Source organism: Procambarus clarkii, chromosome 38 (assembly GCF_040958095.1).
Source record: "Procambarus clarkii isolate CNS0578487 chromosome 38, FALCON_Pclarkii_2.0, whole genome shotgun sequence".
Classification (NCBI taxonomy): domain Eukaryota; kingdom Metazoa; phylum Arthropoda; class Malacostraca; order Decapoda; family Cambaridae; genus Procambarus; species Procambarus clarkii.
Window position 1 is genome coordinate 12,455,483 of NC_091187.1, and position 26,314 is coordinate 12,481,796.

At 44.9% G+C, this 26,314-nt stretch overlaps 1 protein-coding gene across 1 annotated transcript; it reads right to left on the bottom strand.

Annotated features, from left to right (window-relative positions):
- Positions 1–1,914: 1,914 nt before the first annotated feature.
- Positions 1,915–14,990, bottom strand: LOC138372383 (interferon regulatory factor 4-like). Its single transcript, XM_069337711.1, has 4 exons — positions 14,835–14,990; positions 13,591–13,828; positions 9,984–10,106; positions 1,915–3,465 (listed from the first exon to the last, which is right to left on the bottom strand). Exons 2-4 carry the CDS (start codon positions 13,820–13,822, stop codon positions 2,441–2,443), a joined length of 1,380 nt encoding a protein of 459 aa, XP_069193812.1. The 5' UTR covers positions 13,823–13,828; positions 14,835–14,990; the 3' UTR covers positions 1,915–2,440.
- Positions 14,991–26,314: the final 11,324 nt, after the last annotated feature.

The following is a 26,314-nucleotide window of genomic DNA, read 5'->3' on the forward strand; positions in this document are numbered from 1 at the left end:
TTTAGGTCAACTGTTCTAATATTGAAAAGGTCCCCATAGGGTCCCCAAGGCTTAGATATTGACTGTTCAATGACTTTATCTTTCGACCAGGTATCAAGATGAGCAAATTTACTGGAAATGATACTCGTTCTAACTTTTAGTTTTTAATATCATTTCAGACCTAAATATTAGAACAGTTGTTGTCATAGATGTTGCAATCTATCATTTGTTCTGCCTCCTGCTATATTTTTGCCCCCCCCCCCCCCCAAGCCCCAACCCCTATTTTCTGCTTCAGTTATTTTATGCTTCTATTTTCTGCTACAATTATGTATTTTCTGCTACTATTTTCTCCTACTATTTTTTTGTTCCAGTTATTTTCTGCTCTTACTATTTCCTGCCCCCTGTTATTTCCTGTCCCTACTATTTCCTGGTCATTACTACATCTTACCCCCCTACAAATTTCTGCCCCTATTATTTTCTGCCCCATACTATTTTCTGCCCCAATGAATTTCTGCCACTTACTATTTTCTGACCCCTTTTATTTCCTGAGATCATACTATTTCCTGTCCCCTATTATTTTCTGCCCTCTATTTTTCTTACCCCCCCTTAAAAGATAAAATTTGTCCCCTTAAAAGTCTTGAAAATTTTGCTATAATCTTCATTAAAATTTAAACTATTCCAGTGTTTAATTCCATATTTCTTAAATTGGAAATTATAGTGTCTTGGGTTATTGAAATAGGCGTTGCAGGCTCACCCTCCAGTCGTACTAATACCAGCATTTAATACTAGGTGAGTGTGAAGTGCTTCTTGGTCTGCTTGTGAAGGCTCTGGAGGCTGTAGGAGTGTAAGGTAAGGGTGATTATTGATGTTTTTCCTGAGTTTGCAGACTGTTGTGGGAGGCATTATGCTTAGGCATAACATTTTTATTGTAGATACTGTGAAGTAATGTGTGTTTTGGGGAAGACTCACTGTGAGGTAATATGAGTTGTGGGGGAGACTTACTGTGAGGTAATATGAGTTGTGGGGGACTTACTGTGAGGTAATATGAGTTGTGGGGAACTTACTGTGAGGTAATATGAGTTGTGGGGAACTTACTGTGAGGTAATATGAGTTGTGGGGAACTTACTGTGAGGTAATATGAGTTGTGGGGAACTTACTGTGAGGTAATATGAGTTGTGGGGAACTTACTGTGTGGTAATATGAGTTGTGGGAAACTTACTGTGAGGTAATATGAGTTGTGGGGAACTTACTGTGAGGTAATATGAGTTGTGGGGAACTTACTGTGAGGTAATATGAGTTGTGGGGAACTTACTGTGAGGTAATATGAGTTGTGGGGATCTTACTGTGTGGTAATATGAGTTGTGGGGAACTTACTGTGAGGTAATATGAGTTGTGGGGAACTTACTGTGTGGTAATATGAATTGTGGGAAAGACTTACTGTGAGGTAATATATGTGTGTTGTGGGAAAGCCTTATTTATTACAATCTATTACAGGTTAAATATGATATAATTTTTTTGGTTAAGATTTGCACATATGTCTTTACATTATAGTAAGAAAGAAAGAAATTGGCGTCCAGTTCATAAGATATTTAAAGACTCGTCTCGAGGGTCATCTTGGCAGCATGCCAAATGGCACTAGTTTCATTCATGTCAACCCTGACATGACCATGTAAGATGTGTGCCCAAATGCGCACTTTATTAAATATTAGGTGAGGTTAGCACCTTGTGTTTGGCCTTCAGCCTCGAACACAGACATTTCCATATATATACAGTATATATATATATATATATATATATATATATATATATATATATATATATATATATATATATATTATATATATATATATATATATATATATATATATATATATATATATATATATATATATATATATATATATATATAAGGATTATATAATTTCAAAGACAATAAGAAAAAGTATCACTTTAATTACAAAAAATGAAATATAAAATTTGTTTAGTCATTAGGACAAATGCCAACAGACATAGAATTAGACATTGACAAACGTAACTCTTTGTTATGCGTCAATAATTTGAATGTAAACACCCATGTCATAGAAACGGACATAACAGCACCAATAAAGTGCGTTCAGTCTCGTTGGTAACCTTAACAGCTAAATGAATATAAATAGTGAATTTTTTTCCCAATCAAAAATACTATTTGTTTAAATCTTCCACTATTACATCTCCATTATGGCATTTAATTAATTATATTTTATGTCATCCATACCTCGCAAAGGTAATATAATAAGATGATGTCTTCAAAGATGATTTTTAAATGTAAATATGATTAGAAAAACAATTGAAAAAGTCACTATTGAACTACTAATAGTCGGAAGACAGATGTTCCACCCTGCTAGCACATGATGAGCACAAGAGATTGTATCCTTAAATTACAATTCAAACAAACAATACATATTTTTCAAATCCTAATGATTTAATTGAAAGATAAGTCAAAATAATGGTTTTTAAAGTCATGAAAATCGTTAATCAGTGGAACAGAGCTGTTATTACAACTGTGATAAACCATCTTAGTTCCTATAGATCTGTAGTCATAGTTGGGAGGTTGTTTTGGAAAGCTTCCACCATCACTGTACAAGCTTAAACAACTTTCACACTCAAGTCTATGATGATGATAATCCTTGCTGGAAGGCACCAGTTGGTATGACTCTGTAGTCTCTATACAGGCCTGAGGCGGGCTGGTTTTTGGCGGGTAAACTCTGTGGTTTTCAAACATGTGATCCACTGAGCGATCTACGAACATGCCATCTCCCACTGAGCGATCTCCGAACATGCCATCTCCCACTGAGCGATCTCTGAACGTGTGATACACTGAACGATCTCCGAACACGTGATCTTCTATTGAACGATCTCCTACTGAGCGATCTCCGAACATCAGCTCTTCCATTGAGCGATCTCTGAACGTGTGATCTACTGAGCGATCTCCGAACATGTGGTCTCCCGCTGAGTGAGCCCTTTGCACCTTTTCTGAAGTCAGCTGCTGCCTAAGTAGCTCCTTTTTAAGAAGGTTGCCACGCATCGAGTACTCTGTATGTAGACTTCCTCTGCCGTACTGATCTGTCGTGATCAGTTGATTCATCGGATGACCTTCTCGCAGCTGTTCCCTCGGCCGCCTTCCAATCTGTTCACCAAGGATATGATCTCCCATTCCTCCTCCCAGGCGATGTTCTCCACCCGGCCAGGAGAACACAGGCGAAGCACACGGGAAAATCGTCGGAAGACTCAAGTGAGATTCGTTGGAAGCGGCAACTTCGAATCCTTCGTTCTTCGGTAGATGGGGATTGTCTAACGGCCGACCTCCGAAGCCAGGAGACTCCTCCGTACGCCCGCTGATTGGAACGAGAGGCGGCGGAGGCTTGGTGTTCGGAGATCCCTTTCTCCCGGCACCTTCTGGGGCCTTGTAGCTCTTGTGTCCGCCTGCGGAGCCTCGACTTCCCCATTCTGGAAACACAGACAAAACTTGATGAATATATTGATCAATAAAACCGCATTTGTATTGCTAATCATGGGGGATATATGATAATTTGACAGCCTTTAAGATCAATATATAAGATAACTTGATCCAACAGTAGAGGAGGAGAGTAGAAACTGGATCCAACAGTAGAGGAGGAGAGTAGAAACTTGATCCAACAGTAGAAGAGTAAAGTAGAAACTTGATCCAACAGTAGAAGAGTAGAAACTTAGGAATACATTGTATGGAATGAAGAACAGAATGAAGAACAAGAACACATGCGTTCTCTTACAGGGGAACGAAAACCGCGTGTCACTTTGGCCGTCCTCCACCTGTGGATGGCAGTGGGTGACACCGACCCCCTGGACCCCCGAGGGTGACACCGACCTGGACCCCACGGGGGTGACCCCAAATCACCCCCGTGGGTGACTTGGACCCCGTGGGTGACATGGACCCCCGTGGGTGACACCGACCCCCTGGACCCCAGTGGGTGACACCAACCCTCTGGACCCCCGTGGGTGACACCGACTCCCTGGACCCCCGTGGGTGACACCGACCCTCTGGACCCCAGAGGGTGACATCGACCCCCTGGACCCCAGAAGGTGACACCGACCCCCTGGACCCCCGAGGGTGATATCGACCCCCTGGACCCCCGAGGGTGATATCGACCCCCTGGACCCCCGAGGGTTACATGGACTCCCTGGACCCCCTGGACCCCCGTGGGTGACATGGACTCCCTGGACCCCCGTGGGTGACATGGACTCCCTGGACCCCCATGGGTGACATGGACCCCCCTGGACCCCCGTGGGTGACATGGACCCCCCTGAACCCCCGTGGGTGACATGGACCCCCTGGACCCCCGTGGGTGACATGGACTCCCTGGACCCCCGTGGGTGACATGGACCCCCTGGACCCCCGTGGGTGACATGGACCCCCTGGACCCCCGTGGGTGACATGGACCCCCTGGACCCCCGTGGGTGACATGGACCCCCCTGGACCCCGTGGGTGACATGGAGCCCCCTGGACCCCCGTGGGTGACATTTACCCCCTGGACCCCCGTGGGTGACATGGACCCCCTGGACCCCGTGGGTGACATGGACCCCCCCTGGACCCCCGTGGGTGACATGGACCCTCCTGGACCCCCGTGGGTGACATGACCCCCTTGGACCCCCGTGGGTGACATGCACCCCCTGGACCCCCGTGGGTGACATGGACCCCCTGGACCCCCGTGGGTGACATGGACCCCCTGGACCCCCGTGGGTGACATGGACCCCCTGGACCCCCGTGGGTGACATGGACCCCCCTGGACCCCCGTGGGTGACATGGACCCCCGTGGGTGACATGGACCCCCTGGACCCCCGTGGGTGACATAGACCCCCCTGGACCCCCGTGGGTGACATGGACCCCCTGGGCCCCCGTGGGTGACATGGACCCACATGGACCCCCTGGGCCCCCGTGGGTGACATGGACCCACATGGACCCCCGTGGGTGACATGGACCCCCTGGACCCCCGTGAGTGGCATGGACCCCCTGGACCCCCGTGGGTGACATGGACCCCCTGGACCCCCGTGGGTGACATGGACCCCCTGGACCCCCGTGGGTGACATGGACCCCCTGGACCCCCGTGGGTGACATGGACCCCCTGGACCCCCGTGGGTGACATGGACCCCCTGGACCCCCGTGGGTGACATGGACCCCCTGGACCCCCGTGGGTGACATGGACCCCCTGGACCCCCGTGGGTGACATGGACCCCCTGGACCCCCGTGGGTGACATGGACCCCCTGGACCCCCGTGGGTGACATGGACCCCCTGGACCCCCGTGGGTGACATGGACCCCCTGGACCCCCGTGGGTGACATGGACCCCCTGGACCCCCGTGGGTGACATGGACCCCCTGGACCCCCGTGGGAGACATGGACCCCCGTGGGTGACATGGACCCCCCTGGACCCCCGTGGGTGACATGGACCCCCCTGGACCCCCGTGGGTGACATGGACCCCCCCTGGACCCCCGTGGGTGACATGGACCCCTGGACCCCCGTGGGTGACATGGACCCCCTGGACCCCCGTGGGTGACATGGACCCCCCCTGGACCCCCCCTGGACCCCCGTGGTTGACATAGACCCCCTGGACCCCCGTGGGTGACATGGACCCCACGCGTCCCAAACCCCAGTGGGTCAGTTAACGACCGTAAAGTTATGTAAACACTACGCAGCAGTTTACAAAAATGTACACACACACACACACACACACACACACACACACACACACACACACACACACACACATACACACACACACACACACACACACACACACACACACACACACACACACACACACACACAGGTCGTGAGAGGTAACCAGATATCACCTTGACAAAGAGTGATGCAACAGTTATTCAATATACCAAGAGTGGGGAAATACCTCGAAATAGCAGCTGCATTTCTCACACTGGCTACGATAACACCCCCCTTCCCCTACACGTCCATTCATACCCAACACACATACACACACACACCTATACACCTATGTTAAGTTGGGTAAGTTCTAGCTTCTGGAAATACCTGGGTAAGTACTGGTTTGGCAATAAGGTGGTTGATTTGTCAAATAGACGCGGGTTACATGGTGCAGACGTGGGGTTATTTGATTGTTTCAAGCGTAGGCTACACGTGTGTACGAATGAGTTTGGGTAGATATGAAAAGGAGCGGTGGCTCGTATGGATCCATTTTCCATCTGCAGTTTCCATAATTGTTATGTTATTATATCCTTAGTATAGCCAGCCACGTAGCCCACTGCGCACAATCACGGACTACGACGCAGATTTGAAATAGGATTTTTTGATGGCCTGTTTTCAGCGAACAACACAATCTGATAAGCGAGTTATTAGGTAATTCGTTTTGTTGTTTACTCTGTAATGTGTGTGTGTACTCACCTAGTTGTGCTTGCGGGGGTTGAGCTCTGGCTCTTTGGTCCCGCCTCTCAACCGTCAATCAACAGGTGTACAGATTCCTGAGCCTACTGGGCTCTATCATATCTACACTTGAAACTGTGTATGGAGTCAGCCTCCACCACATTGCTTCCTAATGCATTCCATTTGTCAACCACTCTGACACTAAAAAAGTTCTTTCTAATATCTCTGTGGCTCATTTGGGCACTCAGTTTCCACCTGTGTCCCCTTGTGCGTGTTCCCCATGTGTTAAATAGACTGTCTTTATCTACCCTATCAATTCCCTTCAGAATCTTGAATGTGGTGATCATGTCCCCCCTAACTCTTCTGTCTTCCAGCGAAGTGAGGTTTAATTCCCGTAGTCTCTCCTCGTAGCTCATACCTCTCAGCTCGGGTACTAGTCTGGTGGCAAACCTTTGAACCTTTTCCAGTTTAGTCTTATCCTTGACTAGATATGGACTCCATGCTGGGGCTACATACTCCAGGATTGGCCTGATACTCCAGGATTGGCTTCTGTGTGTGTGTGTGTACCCATCTATTTGTGTCTGCAGGATCGAGCGTTGACTCTTGGTTCCCGCCTGTTGAGCATCGGTTGTTTTGTGTGTGCGTGTGAGAGAGATAAATAGGAAATTATCAGGGAAAAACGCCAAGCCATTACGACTATATAGCACTGGGAAGGGGTCAGGATAAGAATTTGAAGAGAGAGAGAGAGAGAGAGAGAGAGAGAGAGAGAGAGAGAGAGAGAGAGAGAGAGAGAGAGAGCATGTAATACCCCCATACTAACAGGTTTATGTATGAATATAACATCATAGTGAGATGGCGAGATAGCTGTAATCTGCTGTAACTTTGTACTCTGAAACGCACCTTTCCCTCCAAACGCACTATCACCTTTCTAGCTATCTTACCACATGGAAAATCATAGTTTTTTTTAACAGTGATAAAAAATTACAATAAAATGTAATATATTAGTAATAATGAGAATAAATGTAATAAGTTAATAACTAATTTTATATATTTTTTATTACTTAAGCAGATAGGAGTTTATTGCAACATATTGTATTGTGTAGTGTTTTGTTGTTATATAAGTATTTATATAAATATTATGTAACATTGCAAATACTGGATCCATCTTTTGCATTTTTGGGGACACGGAGGCGTTCTCTCTGGAAATAATAGTAATATTGCGTTGTACAAAGCTGCCTCTGATTGCCACAAGAGGGCCGCGCAGTTCACTAATACCATCTGTATTAAAAATCACCTTAATATAGAACATGACTCCCTTAAAATCTTATCTCGGAAAAAAACACGGGTCTGATATCAAACTGAAGTAAAAATATTATGCTTCTAAGGCAACACTTCGACAGACTGTATTTGACCTTAATATTGGAAAAAACCCAAAACATGAAGCTGATATAGCAGACTTGTATTTTTAACTTATCTTGTATAAAATATTATTATTATTATTATTATTATTATTATTATTAACTATATCTACAAGAGTATATGTCTGTCCATGGTTGTTGACCAGAGGTTTGGGGCTAGCCTCGCCCAGTTTTGCATAATCATTGCTAAGGGGTAGGTGACCAACATGGACGGGTCGACCTCGTGACACAGCGGGCGCTATATAGTTTGATAACTACTTATAATGTAATCAAACTATAACAACAACACTTATAACTACTTCCCGGTTTGATACTTGCTTTTAAAAACTACTTTAGTGTTTTAATTCAGAAATAGAATGGTATTAGATACAAAATTGGTTAGTTAGGTGAACGCATGTACAAAATTAATTGGTCTTATTAAGATTGAGAAAACTAGTGGCTCCGCTGTTTAGGGGATTTTAGGTTTAAGGTTATAACTATGGAAATTAGCGATAGCAACTTAGATAGTAGGAGGATAATGATGAACTTCTCAAATCCGTACAAGAAAATAGTCTGAAATCATAGTAAGAATGTTAAGCCAAGAAATCAACGTTTAAGTGTTAAATACAATAATAAGTTTTCTAAATAACGTAATAAGTGTTCGAAGTAATTTAATAAGCGTTCGAAATATGGTAATCAATGTTAAGGTAAATATTATGTTCTGGTGTATAATATTGAGCTATAGCATCAATGTATCTAGTGGCATTCATCAGCTTCAGGGAGCCGGTCGGCCGAGCGGACAGCACGCTGGACTTGTGATCCTGTGGTCCCGGGTTCGATCCCGGGCGCCGGCGAGAAACAATGGGCAGAGTTTCTTTCACCCTATGCCCCTGTTACCTAGCAGTAAAATAGGTACCTGGGTGTTAGTCAGCTGTCACGGGCTGCTCCCTGGGGGTGGAGGCCTGGTCGAGGACCGGGCCGCGGGGACACTAAAGCCCCGAAATCATCTCAAGATAACCTCAAGATATATCTTAGACCTCATTTAGACTATACAGTTCAGTTGTGGTCAGCTTATGGACATATAAACCTTACGAAGAAAGGTTAAAGAAGCTAAATTTGCATCTTCTTAAAAGGCGATGGTTAAGGAGAGAGAGATACACATTATATCGAGGGAGGGAATTATCAGGGGAAAGCCCCAAGGCATTACGACTATATAGCACTGGGAAGGGGTCAGGATAAGGATTTGGGATGGGACGGTGGGAAGGAATGGTGCCTAACCACTTGGACGGTCGGGGATTGATCACCGACCTGCATGAAGCGAGACCGTCGTTCTACCGTCCACTCCAAGTGGTTAGAGAGAGAGAGACGATTAACATTAAACAAAATAATAATAATCAGGTGTTAAATATATATATCACCCCAAAAATGAACAAGAAATATTCGATACTGGATTCAGATATTTTCCAAACTGCTTTATTTTTTGTAAAGCAATTACGCCACAGAAACATGACTGGAAAGTAGACTCCCAACCCCCCCACACACGTGAAAATAAAGGAATTTACGACGATTCGGTCCCTTTTGGACCATTATGTTGACTAGACCACACACTAGAAGGTGAAGGGACGACGACGTTTCGTCGGTCCAACAGGAGATGTTGGACCATTATGTGACGACACACATTTCCGTCAGTCCTGATAATGGTTGATAATGACTTGATAATGTCAACTTGATAATGGTCCATGACGGACCGAAACTGCCTATATATATATTCCAGGATGTTTGGGGTTTAGTCTTGACTATTGCTTGCGTTATTGAGAGTAAATAGGCATGCAGGCGATGAGTCACAATAACGTGGCTAAAGTAAGTTGACCAGACCACACACTAGAAGGTGAAGGGACGACGACGACCTTTCGGTCCGTCCTGGACCATTTTCAAGTCGATTGTCTTGAGAATGGTCCAGGACGGACCGAAACGTCGTCGTTCCTTCACCTTCTAGTGTGTGGTTTGGTCAACTTAAATAGGCATGTTTAGCAACAGTTGCTTAACCAACATGATGTTTCGTTTGGGAAGATATTCATCTTCCACCAGGAGACGTTCATATTTATACATCCCAGGAGATGTTCACCAACATCCAGGAGATGCTCACCAACATCTAGGAGATGTTCACCAACACCCACAAGATATTCACCAACACTCACCTGTGAACTTGAAGTAACGGTATTCATCGTGAGAGGCCGAGAGTCTCTCGACCGAAGGAGACTTGTTGAGCGCCATCCTTAGGCTCTGTTTGAGCTCGACCGAGGACACGCTCGCAGGTTTACCTGTAAAAGTGAAGGTTATACGTGAACAAGGTATAGCACACCACACAAGCGGGACTAAAGAGCCAGAGCTCAACGCGTGCAAGCACAACTAGGTGAGTACACACACACACACACACACACACACACACACACACACACACACACACACACACACACACACACACACACACACACACACACACACACACACACTCCGGTGGATAGAGGAGTACCTAAGCAACAGGAGACAACGAGTCAGTGTGAGGGGTGAGGTCTCAGATTGGCGAGACGTTACAAGTGGAGTCCCGCAGGGGTCAGTCCTTGGACCTATATTGTTTCTGGTATATGTAAATGATCTCCCAGAGGGTATAGATTCGTTCCTCTCAATGTTTGCCGACGATGCAAAAATTATGAGGAGGATTGAAACAGCGGATGATAGTAGGAGGCTACAAGATGACCTAGATAGACTGAGTGAATGGTCCAACAAATGGCTGTTGAAGTTCAACCAGAGTAAATGCAAAGTAATGAAACTAGGCAGTGGAAACAGGAGGCCAGACACAGGATACAGAATAGGAGATGAAGTACTTTGAAACGAACAGAGAGAAAGATCTAGGAGTTGATATCACACCAAACCTGTCTCCTGAATCCCACATAAAGAGAATAACGTCTGCGGCATATGCGAGGCTGGCTAACATCAGAACGGCGTTCAGGAACCTGTGTAAGGAATCATTCAGAATCTTGTACACCACATATGTAAGACCAATCCTGGCGTATGCGGCTCCCAGCATGGAGCCCGTACCTTGTCAAGCACAAGAGGAAGCTGGAAAAAGTCCAAAGGTATGCTACTAGACTAGTCCCAGAACTAAGAGGCATGAGTTATGAGGAAAGGCTGCGGGAAATGCACCTTACGACACTGGAAGACAGAAGAGTAAGGGAGGACATGATCACAACCTACAAAATCCTCAGGGAAATCGACCGGGTAAACAAGGATGAACTATTCAACACTGGAGGGACGCGAACAAGGGGACACAGGTGGAAGCTGAGTACCCAAATGAGCCACAGAGACATTAGAAAGAACTTTTTCAGTGTCAGAGTAGTTAGTAAATGGAATGCACTAGGAAGTGATGTGGTGGAGGCTGACTCCATACACAGTTTCAAGTGTAGATATGATAGAGCCCAGTAGGCTCAGGAATCTGTACACCAGTTGATTGACGGTTGAGAGGCGGGACCAAAGAGCCAGAGCTCAACCCCCGCAAACACAATTAGGTGAGTACAATTAGGTGAGTACACACACACACACACACACACACACACACACACACACACACACACACACACACACACACACACACACTGCTAAACGTTCACCAACCGACTGTTGGTGAACAGTCAGACAGGTGTCAGAGAGTGACAGTGAGGGGCGAGGAGTCTGACTGGCGTAGAGTAACAAACGGGGTGCCTCAAGGATCGGTGCTGGGACCCATTCTATTTCTTATTTATGTAAACGACTTGACTGCAGGAGTTGAGTCTTATATGTCAACGGTAGCAGTTGATGCAAAACTAATGAGGAGGGTTGAGACAGATGAGGATTTAAGATTCTCCAGGATGACTGGATAAGGTTGCAGAGATGGTTCAAGAAATGGCTGCTAGAGTTTAACACCAGCAAGTGTAAGGTGATGGAAATCAGATCACGACCCAGGAGACCGAAAGTACCTCGTGGTTGGTAGGAAAGTAGGAAAAACTGTCTCCCTATAACGACTAGAGAAAGACCTGGGAGTGGACAAAGCTAACTCCAGAGGCTCATATAAATAGAATAACGTCAGCCGCATACTCTACTCTGGCAAGAGTCAGAACATCTAATGAGGCTTTTAGATCACTGTATACCACCTATGTGAGACCAGTCTTAGTGTATGCTGCACCATCCTGGAGCCCCATCTTTTAGATCACTGTATACCACCTATGTGAGGCCAGTCTTAGAGTATGCTGCACCATCCTGGAGCCCCATCTTTTAGATCACTGTATACCACCTATGTGAGGCCAGTCTTAGTGTATGCCGACCCATCCTGGAGCCCCATCTTTTAGATCACTGTATGCCACCTATGTGAGGCCAGTCTTAGTGTATGCTGCACCATCCTGGAGCCCCATCTTTTAGATCACTGTATACCACCTATGTGAGGCCAGTCTTAGTGTATGCCGACCCATCCTGGAACCCCATCTTTTAGATCACTGTATACCACCTATGTGAGGCCAGTCTTAGTGTATGCCGACCCATCCTGGAGCCCCATCTTTTAGATCACTGTATACCACCTATGTGAGGCCAGTCTTAGTGTATGCCGACCCATCCTGGAGCCCCCAGCTTAAAACACACACATGAGAAAGCTCGAAAAGGTGCAGAAGTTTTCAACGAGACTCGGCCCAGAGCTGTAAGGGATGAGGTACAAAGACAGACTGAAGGAACTAAACCTGACGACGTTAGAAAGGAGGAGGGAGAAGAGGGGAATATGATGCAGACGTATAAGATACTTTAAGAGGTGGACAAGATGGAAACTGAGGGAATGTTTACAATGAACAACAACAGAACAAGGGGACACGGACGGAAGCGTGAGACTCAGATGTGTCATAGAGATGTTAGAAAGTTTTCTTTTAGCGTGAGGGAAGTGAGTAAATGGAATGACCTAAAGGAGCAGGTTGTGGAGGCTAACACCATTCATAACTGTAAAACCAGGTAAGATAGGGAGACAGGTCAGGAGTCATTGTATTAGACAACCCACGACTTGGCAACCGGGGTTCAAGAGTTAGAGCTCGATCCTGCAGGCACAAATAGGTGAGTACACACACACAATCCAGGCACCCGGGTTCATTTCTCGACCTAAACGGAAACAATTGGGCAGAGTTTCATTCATCTGATGCCTCTTTTCATCTAGCAGTAAGTAGGTACCTGGGAGTTGGACAGCTGTCACGGGCCGCATCCTGGGAATGTGTGTGCGAGAGAATGGGAAATATATAATTGATATGATCAAAACAAATTGAGTGTTAATATATTTGATAACCGACGGGTAGAAAGGCGGGACCCAAGAGCTAACATCTCGGTCCCATAGGCATAAGTAAGGTTATCTTGAGATGATTTCGGGGCTTAGCGTCCCCGCGGCCCGGTCCTCGACCAGGCCTCTTTTTTGTTACACCTCCCCCCCCCCCCCCCGGGAAGCAGCTCGTAGCAGCTGTCTAACTCCCAGGTACCTATTTACTGCTAGGTAACAGGAGCATCAGGGTGAAAGAAACATTTTGCCCATTTGTCTCCGCCTCCACCGTGGATCGAACCCGGAACCTCAGGACTACGAATCCGAAGCGCTGTCCACCCATCTGTCAGGCGCCAAGTAGGTGAGAGTACTCACCTCTAGACAGGTTGAGTGTCAATATATTCGATAACCGACGGTTAGAAAGGCGGGACCCAAGAGCTAACTACACGATCCCATAGGCACAGGTAGGTGAGAGTACACACACTCACCTCGAGCAAGAGCCCAGTAGCGAAAGAGTGCAGCATCCTCTTGAGTGAAGGCACCAGAGCTCTGATGAGTCCACAGAATCCTGAAGATGCCCATCTCGCGGTCCACCCACTGGATGACCCGTCTGGCGGGGGCCTGGTCCAGGTTCTGACGGAGGAACTCCTCCAGGCGGAGCTTGCGGCGGGTCTTCATCGACAGGTCCATGGGCGTGTCGGTCACAGCCACGGGCGTCATGGTCCTCTGCAAGCACCAAAACGTATTTAGTGATGTAGGGTTGCATGGTGTGTGTTTCAAGCGTAGGTTAGACGTAAACATGAATGAGTTTGGGTGGGTATAAATAGGAGCTGCCTCGTATGGACCAATAGGAGCTGCCTAGTATGGACCAATAGGAGCTGCCTCGTATGGGCCAATAGGAGCTGCCTCGTATGGACCAATAGGAGCTGCCTCGTATGGGCCAATAGGAGCTGCCTCGTATGGGCCAATAGGAGCTGCCTCGTATGGGCCAATAGGAGCTGCCTCGTATGGGCCAATAGGAGCTGCCTCGTATGGGCCAATAGGAGCTGCCTCGTATGGGCCAATAGGAGCTGCCTCGTATGGGCCAATAGGAGCTGCCTCGTATGTACCAATAGGGAGCTGCCTCGTATGGGCCAATAGGAGCTGCCTCGTATGGGCCAATATGAGCTGCCTCGTATGGGCCAATAGGAGCTGCCTCGTATGGGCCAATAGGAGCTGCCTCGTATGGGCCAATAGGAGCTGCCTCGTATGGGCCAATAGAAGCTGCCTCGTATGGGCCAATAGGAGCTGCCTCGTATGGACCAATAGGAGCTGCCTCGTATGGACCAATAGGAGCTGCCTCGTATGGACCAATAGGAGCTGCCTCGTATGGACCAATAGGAGCTGCCTCGTATGGACCAATAGGAGCTGCCTCGTATGGACCAATAGGAGCTGCCTCGTATGGGCCAATAGGAGCTGCCTCGTATGGACCAATAGGAGCTGCCTCGTATGGACCAATAGGACCTACCTCGTATGGAGCAATAGGACCTACCTGGCGTGGATCAATAGACGCTTCTTCGTATGGACCAATAGGAGCTGCCTCGTATGGACCAATAGAAGCTGCCTCGTATGGACCAAGAGGACCTACCTCGTGTGGACCAATAAAAGCTTCTTCGTATGAACCAACAGGAGCTATACCTCGTACGAACCAATAGACTTTCTGCAGTTAACTGTTATATATAAATCCACTTACATGTCCCACACAAGCGCCGTGGAGTTAACGCACTTCAGCTGCCAACGCGGTATCGAAAGGTCTGCTATCTAGCGATGTCTGGTCTTATATATACACACGCCCGGATCTTAACTGTTATCTCAGGGATAGCGCCTCGCTCCTCGACGCCGGTGCCACACTGACGCAATAATTACGTTCAAAGTCTTGCACGATTATTTAGATCCGATCATGAGGCTGTTATCGTGGTGCCTGGGGTTTACCTGTAGGTGATTTCGAGAGTTTCTTTATTTCCAAAGCCCGGCTTGGGGCCCAGGCTTATCTTGGGATTATTTGGTTTATAAGGCTCTTGCATGAAGCGGCCCGCAGCGAAAAGGGTCTAAAACCTGTATTGACTCGCTATATAATACCCAATATAATATAAACACAATATATCTTTTATTATCGCTACGTCGGGTTAAGATACGTTGGATTCGGTTGGGTTGGGTTCGCTTGGATTGGGTTAGGTCGGGATAGATTACGTTAGCTTGGTTTGATTTGATTCGGTTAGGATGGATTGGGTTAGGCTGGTTTGGGCTAGGTCGGGTTTGGTCAGGTTGGATTGGGTTAGGTCGGATTGGATTGGATTAGGTCAGGTTGGGTTAGGCTATGTTGGGTTGGATTAGGTTAGATTATGTTGGATTACGTTAGAGCGGTTTGGGTCAGGTTCGGTTAGGTTGTGTTGGGTTAGAGTGGGTTGGCTTCCGTTAGGTGTTGGATTGGCTTAGGTTAGGTTAGGTTAGGTGTTGGATTGACTTAGGTTAGGTTAGGTGTTGGATTGACTTAGGTTAGGTTAGGTGTTGGATTGACTTAGGTTAGGTTGAGTCTCAGTAAGTCCATTTTTTCACTCAATTTAACTAAAACAATCAGAAATTTCCCGTCAATGTTCCCACTACTTCTGCTCCATTTCAATATGTTTACAACATGCACAACATTCTCATACAGTTTTATGTGCTAATAATCTACACCTGTACACCTGTTCACTCTTAGTCACAGGTGTACACCTGTTCACTCTTAGTCACAGGTGTACACCTGTTCACTCTTAGTCACAGGTGTACACCTGTTCACTCCACCCACATCTGTTCACACCTGTTCACTCCACCCACACCTGTACACCTGTTCACTCCAGTCACAGGTGTACACCTGTTCACTCCACCCACATCTGTTCACACCTGTTCACTCCACCCACACCTGTACACCTGTTCACTCCAGTCACAGGTGTACACCTGTTCACTCCACCCACATCTGTACACACCTGTTCACTCCACCCACACCTGTACACCTGTTCACTCCAGTCACAGGTGTACACCTGTTCACTCCACCCACATCTGTACACACCTGTTCACTCCACCCACACCTGTACACCTGTTCACTCCACCCACACCTGTACACCTGTTCACTCCAAGCCACACCTGTACACACCTGTTCACTTCACCCACACCTGTACACCTGTTCACTCCAGTCACACCTGTACACACCTGTTCACTCCACCCACACCTGTACACCTGTTCACTCCAGTCACACCTGTAATGATTTGTATAAATAACTTACAAATAAAGTTTCTAAATTTAAGCCACTTACGATCAAAGTTTAAGTCTAAAATTCTTACGAATGAAGTGCTTAAATCTAATTCTCTTACGAATACTTTCTAAATCTAATTCACACAGGCCGTAGAGGCCACGGGCCAGATTCACGAAGCAGTTACGCAAGCACTTGACATCTTTTCTCAATCTTTGGCGGCTTTGTTTACAATTATTAAACAGTTAATGAGCTCCGAAGCACCAGGAGGCTGTTTATAACAATAACAACAGTTAATTGGCAAGTTTTCATGTTTGTAAACTGTTTAATAAATGTAACCAAAGCCGTCAAAGATTGAGGAAAGATGTACACGTTCGTAAGTACTTGCATAACTGCTTCATGAATCTGGCCCCAGGTTCGTAAATATTTGCGTAACTGCTTCGTGACTCTGGCCCTAGGTTCGTAAGTACTTGCATAACTGCTTCATGAATCTGGCCCCAGGTTCGTAAGTATTTGCGCAACTGCTTCGTGAATCTGGCCCCAGGTTCGTAAGTACTTGCGTAACTGCTTCGTGAATCTGGCCCCAGGTTCGTAAGTGCTGGCGTAACTGCTTCGTGAATCTGGCCTTAGCGCTCTCTAAAGCAACATAGAAACACTGGAACGTAAACGTAAAAATGTTATCAATGATTCAAACATTATTCTCTCCAAGGCTATCTTCTTATCGCAGCGACATCAAACACAATTTAACCTACAAATAACAAACATCTCAAAATATCCTGGGGGCAGGATTCGTCTATGGTATTTATCTCCACTTACGAAACCTGTTCAACTTTCAGCAATCATGGTGGGTTTGTTTACATTATTAAACAAGGGCCAAATTCACGAAGCAGTTACGCAAGCACTTACGAACGTGTACATCTTTCCTCAATCTTTGACGGCTTTGGTTACATTTATTAAACAGTTTACAAGCATGAAAACTTGCCAATCAACTGTTGTTATTGTTATAAACAGCCTCCTGGTGCTTCGGAGCTCATTAACTGTTTAATAATTGTAAACAAAGCCGCCAAAAATTGATAAAAGATGTACAGGTTCGTAAGTGCTTGCGTAATTGCTTTGTGAATCTGGCCCCTGGTTATGAACTCCGAAGCACTACGAGGTTGTTTATAACAATAACAACCTTGGGTTGTGAAGTTTCCCAGCTTGTAAACTGTTTAATATATGTAAACAAAGCCACAATGATTAAGGAAAGATGTACAGGTTTCGTAAGTGGAGATGCCATGAAACGTGGTCCTCTAGATACCCACAGGGAAGATCAGCTACCCACAGGGAAGGTCAACTACCCACAGGAAAGATCAACTACCCACAAGGAAGATCAACTACCCACAGGAAAGATCAGCTACCCACAGGGAAGATCAACAACCCACAAGGAAGATCAACTACCCACAGGAAAGATCAGCTACCCACAGGGAAGATCAACTACCCACAAGGAAGATCAACTACCCACAGGAAAGATCAGCTACCCACAGGGAAGATCAACTACCCACAAGGAAGATCAACTACCCCACAGGAAAGGTCAACTACCCACAGGGAAGATCAACTACCCACAAGGAAGATCAACTACCCCACAGGAAAGGTCAACTACCCACAAGGAAGATCAACTACCCACAGGAAAGATCAGCTACCCACAGGGAAGATCAACTACCCACAAGGAAGATCAACTACCCACAGGAAAGATCAGCTACCCACAGAGAAGGTCAACTGCCCACAGGGAAGATCAACTGCCCACAGGGAAGATCAACTACCCACAGGGAAGATCAACTACCCACAGGGAAGGTCAACTGCCCACAGGGAAGGTCAACTGCCCACAGGGAAGATCAACTGCCCACAGGGAAGATCAACTACCCCACAGGGAAGATCAACTACCCCACAGGGAAGATCAACTACCCCACAGGAAAGGTCAACTGCCCACAGGGAAGATCAACTACCCACAGGGAAGATCAACTACCCACAGGGAAGGTCAACTGCCCACAGGGAAGGTCAACTGCCCACAGGGAAGATCAACTACCCCACAGGGAAGATCAACTACCCCACAGGAAAGGTCAACTGCCCACAGGAAAGGTCAACTGCCCACAGGGAAGATCAACTACCCACAGGGAAGATCAACTACCCACAGGGAAGGTCAACTGCCCACAGGGAAGGTCAACTGCCCACAGGGAAGATCAACTGCCCACAGGGAAGATCAACTACCCCACAGGGAAGATCAACTACCCCACAGGGAAGATCAACTACCCCACATGAAAGGTCAACTACCCAGAAGTAAACTAACACTCCTTCGCAATACCTACCCTAACGACCAACATACCCAATCAGGAAACCAGGGAGTAGACTTATCAATGCGATAACAAAAGAACATCGGCGGCGTGTCAAGGGTATTGACAAAGTAGCATCGTAAATAGGGGCAAGATATCACCACAGGGCATGCCGCCTCCTCCAAGGTCTCTCAACATGGTGGCATTCCAATAGATGACTCGAAAGTTCTTACTTATTTCCCCTGTTGATATTTTTGTTATTGTCTATAGTCATACCTTTAACACTATTATGAGTACTGGTATTTACGGTTATCTCAAGTCTTAGTATTTGTTCTCCAACGTGATTGGCTACACCTAAAACCCAAACATTAAATACACATTCAACGTGATTGGCTACACCCAAGACCCAGACATTAAATACACATTCAACGTGATTGGCTACACCTAAGACCCAAACATTAAATACACATTCAACGTGATTGGCTACACCCAAGACCCAAACATTAAATACACATTCAACGTGATTGGCTACACCCAAGACCCGGACATTAAATACACATTCAACGTGATTGGCTACACCCAAGACCCAGACATTAAATACACATTCAACGTGATTAGCTACACCTAAGACCCAAACATTAAATACACATTCAACGTGATTGGCTACACCCAAGACCCAGACATTAAATACACATTCAACGTGATTAGCTACACCTAAGACCCAAACATTAAATACACATTCAACGTGATTGGCTACACCTAAAACCCAAACATTAAATACACATTCAACGTGATTGGCTACACCTAAGACCCAAACATTAAATACACATTCAAAGTGATTGGCTACACCCAAGACCCAAACATTAAACACACATTCAACGTGATTGGCTACACCTAAGACCCAAACATTAAGTACACATTCAAAGTGATTGGCTACACCCAAGACCCAAACATTAAACACACATTCAACGTGATTGGCTACACCCAAGACCCAAACATTAAACACACATTCAACGTGATTGGCTACACCCAAGACCCAGATATTAAATACACATTCAACGTGATTGGCTACACCCAAGACCCAAACATTAAGTACACATTCAAAGTGATTGGCTACACCCAAGACCCAAACATTAAGTACACATTCAAAGTGATTGGCTACACCCAAGACCCAAACATTAAGTACACATTCAAAGTGATTGGCTACACCCAAGACCCAAACATTAAGTACACATTCAAAGTGATTGGCTACACCCAAGACCCAAACATTAAATACACATTCAACGTGATTGGCTACACCTAAGACCCAAACATTAAATACACATTCAACGTGATTGGCTACACCTAAGACCCAAACATTAAATACACATTCAACGTGATTGGCTACACCTAAGACCCAAACATTAAATACACATTCAACGTGATTGGCTACACCCAAGACCCAAACATTAAATACACATTCAACGTGATTGGCTACACCCAAGACCCAGACATTAAATACACATTCAACGTGATTGGCTACACCTAAGACCCAAACATTAAATACACATTCAACGTGATTGGCTACACCTAAGACCCAAACATTAAATACACATTCAACGTGATTGGCTACACCTAAGACCCAAACATTAAATACACATTCAACGTGATTGGCTATACCTAAGACCCAAACATTAAACACACATTCAACGTGATTGGCTACACCCAAGACCCAAACATTAAGTACACATTCAAAGTGATTGGCTACACCCAAGACCCAAACATTAAACACACATTCAACGTGATTGGCTACACCCAAGACCCAAACATTAAGTACACATTCAAAGTGATTGGCTACACCCAAGACCCAGACATTAAACACACATTCAACGTGATTGGCTACACCTAAGACCCAAACATTAAACACACATTCAACGTGATTGGCTACACCCAAGACCCAAACATTAAGTACACATTCAAAGTGATTGGCTACACCCAAGACCCAAACATTAAACACACATTCAACGTGATTGGCTACACCCAAGACCCAAACATTAAGTACACATTCAAAGTGATTGGCTACACCTAAGACCCAAACATTAAATACACATTCAACGTGATTGGCTACACCCAAGACCCAGACATTAAATACACATTCAACGTGATTGGCTACACCCAAGACCCAGACATTAAATACACATTCAATGTGATTGGCTACACCCAAGACCCAGACATTAAATACACATTCAACGTGATTGGCTACACCCAAGACCCAAACATTAAACACACATTCAACGTGATTGGCTACACCCAAGACCCAAACATTAAACACACATTCAACGTGATTGGCTACACCCAAGACCCAGACATTAAATACACATTCAACGTGATTGGCTACACCCAAGACCCAAACATTAAACACACATTCAACGTGATTGGCTACACCCAAGACCCAGACATTAAATACACATTCAACGTGATTGGCTACACCCAAGACCCAGACATTAAACACACATTCAACGTGATTGGCTACACCCAAGACCCAAACATTAAGTACACATTCAAAGTGATTGGCTACACCCAAGACCCAAACATTAAACACACATTCAACGTGATTGGCTACACCCAAGACCCAGACATTAAATACACATTCAACGTGATTGGCTACACCCAAGACCCAGACATTAAACACACATTCAACGTGATTGGCTACACCCAAGACCCAAACATTAAGTACACATTCAAAGTGATTGGCTACACCCAAGACCCAGACATTAAACACACATTCAACGTGATTGGCTACACCCAAGACCCAAACATAAAAACACATTCAACGTGATTAACAATGAACGTTAAGTTTATTCACTATGCAAGTTATTCTCTTCAATATATGGTGATGCGCTTGACATTCGCTCATCTTCATAAATAAGCTTTTAAAACTTAATCAGAAATCTTGATGCCCGTTGATGATAATCAATTCTGATATTCTTCTAAAAATTCTCCTTTTGGGTAGAAAGCAAATGTCTGATATTCAATCGACATTCAATATCTAAACCAAAAATACTCAGTAGTTTATTTCTTAACTCATTATCAGGCAATACAGTTATTTTTGTATCACCAAAGTGTATTAATTCTTCAATCCATTTTCGTCCCATCCCAAATCCTTATCCTGATCCCTAATTAGTGCTATATAGGAGTAATGGCTTGGCGCTTTTCCCCTGGTAGTTCCTTTCCCTTCTATCCATCTTCCGGGACTAGTTGGCATAGTGGCGACTTCGTTGTTGCATGAAAAGTGTAGGATAGGCGCATCAAGCCAGGCTGTGATGGCTGTGTGGGCTTCCAATCCACGAAGACACACAGCCTCACAGACCAAGCCTGGCTGTGATGGCTGTGTGGGGCCTCCAAGCCACGAAGACACACAGCTTCACAGATCAGTCATTAGGCAAGAGACAAATGTATGTGTATGCATGTGTGTGTACATATGTATGTATATATGTATATGTAACTGAAAACTCACCCCAGAGCCTCGGCTAGCCATCCTCTTTTGTCCGGTCGTGTTGGTCGAGCGGTTAAGGGATCCTGTACGCCAGCAGAGTGCTCCTGGCAGTATGGGTTCGAGTCACTTCTGGGGTGTGAGTTTTCAGTTGCATATAGTCCTGGGGACCATTCAGGCTTGTTCGCATATGTATATGTGTATGTATGTGTATAAAGTATATGTGGAAGCTGATCAGAATTACATTTCACCTTTGTAAATTCTCATTAATGACACTATGTAAAAGACACATCGAACACTTTATGTAGGGCATACATAAATCTGTGTATCTATGTATTTACGTATGTAGCTTAGCCTAGCATTTTAAAAACACTACAATCACCTTCTGTGGCTGATTGTTCAATAAATCCCTGAACTATATGTTTAACAAATCTCTAACCCCTGTCCATGGAGGACAGAAGAAAATGTATATATGCTGATTAGCATTGTTAATGTCTGGCCACGTCTGTGGTAAAAAATAATAATAAAAAAAAACTAGGCAAAAGGCCAGAGAGGGGCCAGACTGCGGGAGATGAACAACCGTCGAAATCATTAACAGGTAAAGAGTAGAAAGAGGGAACTGTCCATGAAGTATTTAAGAGAAAGTTTTAAACTCATTGGCGACAAAGGCATGGCAATGTGTGGAGAAAGTGTGGGCAAGTGTCGGGTGGAGGCCTGGTCGAGGACCGGGCCGCGGGGACACTAAGCCCCGAAATCATTTCAAAATAACCTCAAGATCTGGAGAAGAAGTTTGCCCCAGATGAATGGAAGAAAGTTGTGTATTAGGAGAGGACGTAGGAAGTCTGAAATAAAATCAACGCATTTATGTACTGAATACAGCCTTAGTTAATAGTTCTACAGTGATTGGAGGGTACAGGTGAGTAAGTCTATGAGTCTACAGTGATTGGGGAGTACAGGTGAGTAATTATGAGTCTACAGTGATTAGAGAGTACAGGAGATATCTGAGAAACAGGTCGTTATTAATCATATACATTATATAACCATATACATCATATAATCATTATAATATTCATTCCTTCCGAAGATGTATTATTAATATACGAAAATACTTAAGGAAATTCCTGTTTCAATTCTTCCTCCGTGGCCTGACATTGTCACATTGTTCATCACCTGTTAATTTTCGTGATTTCCACACACAGTATATAATCATACCCATTATTACTCATCCTCAATATTAATTACGCATACTGAACTTGATGAACTCACCCATAATGACTTCATTGGTTATAGCATCCGTCTGGGTACTTAAGTTTACTACCTCCGGACAAGAAATACCTCAAGAGTCATTGTTTTATCTTATCCCACAACCAGTAGTAATCATTTGGATTTCCTGGTACTATGTCAGCAACCAAGGCAGGGTTTTTTTCTGCTGCCTTGGTCATGTGTGTGAACCACAGTCAACTACAAAAGGGGATTTCACTTGTTGAAGAAGATAATTCTATGGGAATTCACTTGAAAAGGGATTCAATAGGATAATTCAATGGGATTTTACTTGAAGAGGATAATTCAATGGGATTTTACTTGTTGAAGAGGATAATTCAATGGGATTTTATCTGTTAAAGAGGATAATTCAATGGGATTTTACTTGTTGAATAGGATAATTCAATGGGATTGTATCTGTTAAAGAGGGTAATTCAATGGGATTTTACTTGTTGAAGAAGATAATTCAATGGGATTTCACTTGCTGAAGAGGATAATTCAATGGGATTTCACTTGCTGAAGAGGATAATTCAATGGGATTTCCTGCTCAAATCCTACAGCCTTGATCTTGAAAGATTTGGGATGAAGGGGTTTCGGGAGAATATTGAATGGTGGTAGTTTGTGGTGTGATGGTGGCGCCGATGGTTCAAAAACATCATTTCCTGTTCAAGACGGACGCGTTTGGGCACATTTCCTTTCACCTAATGCCTCGCATCTGCGAGTTAGGCAATTATTGTGGGCCTGACGGCTGAGTGGAGAGCGTTCGGGATTCATAGAACTAAGGTTCCGAGTTCGGTCCCCGGCGGAGGCAGAAACAAATGGGCAGTTTTTTCACCTTGATGCTCCTGTTCACCTAACAGTAAATAGATACGTTGGAGTTAGACAGCTGCTACGGGCTGCTTCCTGGGGGTGTGTAAGAAAAAGGAGGCCTAGTCGAGGACCGGGCCGCGGGGACGCTAAGCCCCGACATCATCTCAAGATACCCTCAAGATAACCATCCTGGGGAAGATCAGTTGTTAGCCTAGAGGAACCTCAACAATCCTGACAGACTTCCGGTCCTCGAAAATGGGAAACTGGAAACCGATTTCGTGAAAGAACACAACAGAGAAACTGCAGTGTGAGTGGTCATACTCACACCTCATTAAACATTAATAAGAGCATAAGAATTACGGAAACTACAGGCCTATTGGTCCATACGAGGCAGCTGCTATTGGTCCATACGAGGCAGCTCCTATTGGTCCATACGAGGCAGCTCCTATTGGTCCATACGAGGCAGCTCCTATTGGTCCATACGAGGCAGCTCCTATTGGTCCACACGAGGCAGCACCTATTGGTCCATACGAGGCAGCTCCTATTGGTCCATACGAGGCAGCTCCTATTGGTCCATCTGAGGCAGCTCCTATTGGTCCATACGAGGCAGCTCCTATTGGTCCATACGAGGCAGCTCCTATTGGTCCACACGAGGCAGCACCTATTGGTCCATACGAGGCAGCCCCTATTGTTCCATACGAGGCAGCTCCTATTGGTCCATATGAGGCAGCTGCTATTGGTCCATACGTGGCAGCTCCTATTGGTCCATACGAGGCAGCTCCTATTGGTCCATACGAGGCAGCTCCTATTGGTCCACACGAGGCAGCACCTATTGGCCCATACGAGGCAGCTCCTATTGGTCCATACGAGGCAGCTCCTATTGTTCCATACGAGGCAGCTCCTATTGGTCCATACGAGGCAGCTCCTATTGGTCCATACGAGGCAGCTCCTAGTGGTCCATACGAGGCAGCTCTTATTGGTTCATACGAGGCAGCTCCTATTGGTTCATACGAGGCAGCTCCTATTGGTCCATACGAGGCAGCTCCTATTTATATCCACCCAAACTGATTCATATACATGTTTAACCTACGCTCAAAACAATCCAATGAGCCCACGTCTATAATGATACCCGGTAATTAATTCCATAAATCAACAATCCTGTTGTTAAACCAGTATTTACCCAGGTCTTTCCTAAATCTTAATTTATCCAATTTATATCCATTGTTTCGTGTTGATATATTTAAGACCTTATTCATAGCTCCCTTGTTATGATCTGGGGAAGGCTGACGAGTGAGGTCCAATTGTGATGTCAAACGATCAGTTTATTGTCTAAATTGTCTAAACAAATTATGATAGAGGATCTGCTGCCACGAAATCATTAATGCGCATGGGAACGGATAACGAAATGATTGTCTTTATAACCACGCCGCAGTTTGCTGATGATAGCACAAGTGACTGCGTTATCAGTTCTTGGTAAACCAGTAATCAGTTTTCCCTGTGGAGATACGATAACGGCCTTAGAGTGCTGGTTCATCACGCAGGTAGAGCTTCCACCACGCTAAAACAGCCAGTCATTTGTATTTTGATTTAGGTGATGATCTGACTAACTTGATGGAATGAGAACTATTCACTAATTCAGATTGGAATTGGAATACGTTTATTAAGGTATAATTAAATACAAAGGGATGAGGTAGCTTAAGCTATTCTCACCCCGTTCAGTACAACGTATACATACACACACACACGTGTGTATATATATATATATATATATATATATATATATATATATATATATATATATATATATATAAATATATATATAAATATATATATATATATAAATATATATATAAATATATATATATATATATATATATATATATATATATATATATATATATATATATATATATATATATACACACACACACACACACACACACACACACACACACACACACACACACACACACACACACACACACACACACACACACACTACCGAACATATACGATAATTCAGATAATCAGAGAACTTCTTTATACGAGGCTTGTAAATGAGGCGAAAGCAAGAGGAAAAGAGAAAAGAGAATGGC